A 6,000-nucleotide genomic window follows, 5' to 3' on the forward strand; every position below is an offset into this window, starting at 1 on the left:
AATTAAGTTAGGTGACAGAACATGTGTTCAGGCACCTATCTTTGCCAGCAGTCTTATATCCAACCACAACAATGTTGTCAGCCACACTCTTCCCCTCCTCACACACTGCATAAAACCAGGCCACCAAACAGCATCGGACTGAGACAGTGCGGAGAGAGAAGCTGCAGAAGTTCCCACAGGTCCAGCTCCGTCCTAACACTCTTGAGCTACTACATGGGTGGGGGAAGAGAGGCAGAGGGCTACAGGGAGAGCCTAAGGCCAAATATACTTGTTCTCACTAGCACTTGTAATTCATAAGTGCTAAATTCATTCAAATCATTGGCAAGGAAATCATCCGGGGGGGGAGGGGGGACCGAGGGGGACGACACATGACAAAATGTGTTTACCAGACTCTCTGCATTTGCTTTAAATATGGCATATTGTGAAAAAAACAAGGTATGTGGATATCAGCAATTCACTACAGTTGCCCTAAAATGATAAAAGCTGGCCCAGAATAGCAGCTCCTGAAATGCCTTTTGTTCTGATGTCTTTTCGGCTTGCCTGAAGTGAATTAGGAAGTATCAACCTGTTTCCCTCCCGACACCTCCCTCCCCCCCCAAAACTGGCTTTTCAAGGGGAAATTGGGGAAGGGGACACAGACCCAAAAACCAAAACCAGGAAGGAGATGGGACAGAGTAGCTAATTTCCCATCTAATTGGAGGTTGTGCTCTTCCCCACCAGCAACATTCACCTCTGGAGCAAGGCTTACCAAGTTTAAAGAGAGGCAGCTGGAAAATGGATTACAAATGAGATGCTGGCCACATTGTATACTGATGTCTTTACCAAAATTGCTGTTGACATGGATGCTCTTGGGAGCACAGTATTGTTGTAGGACCAAGAGATGGGAGTACCATGAAGAGGGACTATCCAGAAGTTCAGGGGGAAGATGAGGAGTGCAGAAAGGGTAGTTAGGCCAGCCTCCCCCCCCAAAAAGAGTTATAATCACTGCTCTAAAAGAAAAACAGCCAGGGCCTTACTCAAGACATCTCCACTGCCATGGTGTGTGCTATGGAAAAAGAAAACATTTTCCCAAGGCTGTGCAGCTCCATTTTCCTCAAAATCCAAACAATTTCTTAGCAAACGTCCCAGCAGGAAAAATGAGAAAATACTTTTGACTATCTCACATTCTTCCCCTCCACCCCCATCTCCTATCCTGTCCTACAGTCAAAAAATAATCAAAGAAATTTCTTCATATTTGGTAACTATAAAATACAGACAGCTCTGCAGCTTGGATCTGTCATGTCAAGCATCGCCAGCAGCAGATATTTAGGGCAGTTATAAGTCCTTACTTTAAAAGGGTTTCTATTTGTTGCACTAATAAACAATCATAACAATGCTACCAGGCACTGTTATAATTAGAAACACTAGAGGTCAGTCATCCTTTCTGCTGTGCAAGTGGATTTCAATATGATTACAAACAACAGCTGGATGTTAACAGCAAGGAAAGGATGAAAGGGATTTATTTACATACTCAAGCACAAGGATGTCACTACAAGACCTGACAATCAAGCAATCAAACCCCTGCGAGGACCTGTCCTTGGCAGCTGGGGATGGGACTGAAACAAGTCCTTCATGTGCCTAGATAACCAAAGCAAATGAAGTAACCAAAACAAGTGACAACTACTCAGCTATCCATTATGTTGCGCTTAAAAGCTATGCTTGTTTAAAGGTAAACATGGGATCTTTGGTATCACATGTGACTTGATCTTACCACATGCCATAGGAGAGATGGGTATGCCAGCTGCACTGTATACTACTGCCTTACCTTATGCAGAGGGAGTGATTTCGCTGCAAACAGAAAAATTTCTCCTGCTTCAGTATACTTTAAAGCTCCAAATAAGCTCAAACCTGCATAACTTGTCAAGTATGACATACAGACAGCACAAGACTGCAGACTCCAGGCAGCTGCCTCTGTAGCCAGCAAATGTCCAGTTCTCCTAGCTTCAAGAAATTTGCTCATTTAAGCATCCCCAGGGACAAAGGCAGTCCTAATGTGGTTCTGGCACGGTCAGACAGTCCTAAGGAGGGTGGTGGCAGGTCTCCCTTCCACACATGCTGCTTCTCCCTTTCACCATGCCAGCTTCTTGGGCATCCAAGGCTTAGTTCCACTGCTCTGATCTTGCCTATCCCATGGAGTTAACATAAAGGGCTGCAATCAACTTCAGGCAGAGAAAAACGGTAAGAAATCGGCGAGTTTCTTTTTCTAATTGGCAGGATATATATTATACCAATAACTTCACCAGCAGATGATCTTTTCCATCTGATGGTTGTTGCCTGCAGGATTAAATCCCCACAGACTTTGCCTGGCAGAATGAAAAGGAAAAAATCACGCCCCAATAAAGTCATTGCAGTAATGCACAGTGCTTACATGCATAAGGAGAAAGGTTTGTTGTCTTCTTCCAATTTGCCTCCTACTGATGTGAGATTACATCTTTCTATGGGGAAGCAAAGCAAAGCAGATTTAAAGTCATTTTGGTTCACCCAGGTTGACTCTAGAGACAAGGCCTGTCATTCAGTTAAAGAGCATGCTACAGGGTCACAGGATGAAAGCCTGGAGTTTTCACAGAGCCAATGCTTCAATCCCATTGTTAGACAGCTAATTAAGACTGAATGCATCTAACTCCAGACTGGCAAGGCGCCCATGAAGGGAGGCAATCCCCAGGCCATGTGGGGATACTCTGTGGTGTATAGGGCTGGGCTTTTCTGGGGATTCTCCCATTATAAATTAGAGCCATAATTCTTCGCAAATATGTATCAGCATGGATCCAATTCTAAAAAAATGCATCCACTGCATTTTCAGATTTGACCAGCTGCTTCTGACTGGCCTCCTGCCTTCTTCCTACCAGGAATACCCTGACCCTTTTCAACACTAATGGGCTATCTAGCACCTTCCTGGTGAACTGTCCCAAGATCCAGAGTCTATCCACTCAGTCAATCCTCCCTGCCTCCATAAAGCTCCTTGTGCTGTGCCAGATGTCACAGAATACAGCTGGGACTAAATACACCCTCAGCCAGCATGGGACCTATGGCTCCTAAGATCTGGCACTCTAATATTACCCATATGGATTCTAATGCAATATCATTGAGGCCAAAAGCAGCTTTGTCACCATGTTGTCACAGACTTGGTAAGAGCAGGGATGGATTCTAATGAGGAGCCCAGAAACATTCACAACAACTTTTTACCAAAGAGGAACTCTTTGGTATAACTCTCAAGTTTATAAAGACTCAGTTTGCAACCGAAGCCAAAGAGAATTTTCCCACTGGAACCTAAGTGCATGACTTGTACTTCAACCATAATCAGGTCCGGTCTCCAGTAGACCACTCTACTGAGTGGATAGCACCTGAGCCAAGATACAAGACCTGTAGCCTGCTAAAAGAAAATGTATGATTTCATGTCCACAACACTGAAGAGGAACTTCCTTACGCAGCCAACTTCCTATTGTTTAACGTATCAGTAACGCTGAGCAAATCACTCTCTTCTCTGCCTTGATTTACCCAAATACAACATGAGTGATAACAGCAACCACCCCAGTAAAGCGCTTTCTGATCTACAGATGAAAAGTTGCATATAAGCGCAGTGTGTTGATCGCTAGGGGTATGCAATGCCATTGTAAACAAGGAAATTGCACTGTGGAAGACACATATGATGTCATAGAGAGAACCCATATTGCAGTCACCAACATTTATTGTTACAGAAAATTCAATATGGCAAGCAAGCATAACAACAGTACTAGTCACTTCTTGAAAACCTGGTGAGAATTAATTTGAGAACTAAAACTAGCCCCCCACAGAGCTCTTTCTAGACACAAAGGTTACTTCAGGAACAAGCTCTTAGTGAAAGAAAACAAAACAATGGCCACATGGTGTGTTAGTGCATCTTTTAGAAAGGCAGAATGCCTTTGGTTTTCAGATCCTTTTGCTCTAAAAACAGATTCACTACTTAATGATACTTTTTATTGTCTTCTCAAATATGGGAATATACTGGCTCCTCAGTGATGGTGGCTTTTTGCATCATGCAGGCTGTGCAGAAGGCTTGATGGGCTGAACAGTTCTCCCAACCGGGAAACAGCACAATGCAGACTTCATACTTGGCTTGTGGGCAAGAATCATGAAGAAAAGGCTTCAGTCTTTCTTAATACCATCTCACATATGTAACCCAGGATATATTAGATAACACAACCATCACACTGAGTATATGTGGGAGACTAACAATTTAGTCCTGGAGTTGAACCCTTGGCTGTCAAGCCAGAGCACTGCACCAGGAGAAACAGAAATTTGTGACTTCTTTAAAACACCAGTGGGTGCACCATTTTACCACTCACTTTGCTCGTGCTTGCTATAACATGCCTATAAATGTGAGCTTAACCATACCCTCTGGCCATACCTAAATTGGGCTAACATTAAAGTGTTTGCTAACCTATTTTAATTAGTAGATGTAACTCAAACACAGGTTTAGACAATTCCAAAGAAGTTGAGCAGAAACAAGTTTTATAAAACCTTACAGTGAGTCTGTAAATAAACAACCACGACATACACGCAGTCTAGTCTTAACTTTAGGTAGGTCTGCACAGCCCTGGCGCTGCTACATCCCACAGGTGACATCTCAGCGCTTCGCCCGAGTCTTGACACCAAAGTCCAGGAGTGCTGGGGACACTGACCAACATCCCCTCAAATCCAACACTCACAGCCCACACACCACACGCTACAACCTGAAGGCGACCTGATTTCCCGGGTTTACATATGAAGCTAACCCAGGATAAAGCACGGTGCTCCGCTAGGGAAACGTGCAAGTTTTGGGGAGCAAAAATAAGGACCCTGCCCCACACATCATGTTTGGCACCAGGGGAGGTGGGGGAAGGCACCCGGGGAGACGGGGAAAACAACGTCCCTGCTGCTGCGAGGAGGCAGTGAAGGGTAAATAAACGTTTTTAAATGCAGCTGTCACTTACTTATCCAGGACGAAGTACAGATCAAAGGCACCGTGACAGGAGCGCTGCTCTTCTTGCTCTTCCTCCTCCTCCGGCCGGGCGCAGGAGGTTAGGCTCCCCATCGCCAGCAAGCAGCAGCACAAAAATGCTGCTTTCTCCACGCTGCTCCTGCAACTCGCCATCTTTTCCCTTCCTTAATTCTTCCTCCTCCCCCACTCTCTCTCTCTCTGCAGACCTTACGGGCTTTTCGGAAGCACCGAGGGCAGAGAAAAAAAAAAAAGAAGAAAAAAAAAAAATCACTAACTTCAGGATCCCAGCTCAACCCTGCAGGCTCAAGGCAGCCCTGCCCGTCGGGCACCGGACTGCTGGCTCAGGGCTGGGGGCTGAGCCCGGCCGGATGGTCCCCAGAGCCCCGTCCCCATGCCCCGCCGCCTCGGCAGCTGCCCCGAGCGGCTCAGCCCTGTCCCGCACGGAGAGAAGCGGCTCCTCTCGCACGGGCCAGAGGCAGGAAGGGGCAGAGGGAGGGGAGCGGGGGGAGGAAGACAGGATCTTATGGGGGAAAGCTGAACCGGGACTTTCCTGTTCCGGGATAGCGAGGTGGGGAAAGGCTGCTGCGAGCGGGGGACCGAGGTTAGGGACCGCTGCGCCCCAGCCCCGCCGCCCCCCACGGGCGGGCGGGCATCCCTCCCTCCCTCTTTCCCTCCCTCCCGGGCTGCCCGCGGGGCGCTTGGCAGCCGCAGCCGGGAAGGGAGCGCAGCCGCCCCCGCCGGCCCTGCGCGCTGCCCCACGGAGGGGGCTCCGCGCCGGCTGCCCTCGGGACAGGGCAGCCGGGAAAGGGGCGGGAGGGCAGCCCGGCTGCGCTCTGGGCCATCGCTGCGCGTCCTGCCCTGCCTCTCGCCCGTATGGAGCGGGCGGGGGTCCCGAGGTGACTGGGGCTGAAGGGCGTTAGCTGCCGAGGCGGAAAGAAGTTGCTGTAGGAGATGGGCGTCATTGCAAAAACCTGTGACAAAGTGGGAGTGGGGAGAGCGATGCG

The 6,000-nt window shown here is 48.0% G+C and overlaps 1 protein-coding gene across 1 annotated transcript in view; it reads right to left on the reverse strand.

Moving 5' to 3' along the window:
* ANTXRL (ANTXR like) overlaps nt 1-5,652 on the reverse strand; it is a 63,327-nt gene extending 57,675 nt beyond the window's left edge. The window contains exon 1 of the mRNA XM_069796538.1: nt 4,989-5,652. Within this exon, the coding sequence (XP_069652639.1) occupies nt 4,989-5,149 (161 nt within the window). The 5' untranslated portion in view covers nt 5,150-5,652. The remainder of the gene's footprint in view (nt 1-4,988) is intronic.
* Nucleotides 5,653-6,000: the final 348 nt, after the last annotated feature.

The sequence above is a fragment of the Haliaeetus albicilla genome, chromosome 11, assembly GCF_947461875.1.
Source record: "Haliaeetus albicilla chromosome 11, bHalAlb1.1, whole genome shotgun sequence".
NCBI lineage: Eukaryota > Metazoa > Chordata > Aves > Accipitriformes > Accipitridae > Haliaeetus > Haliaeetus albicilla.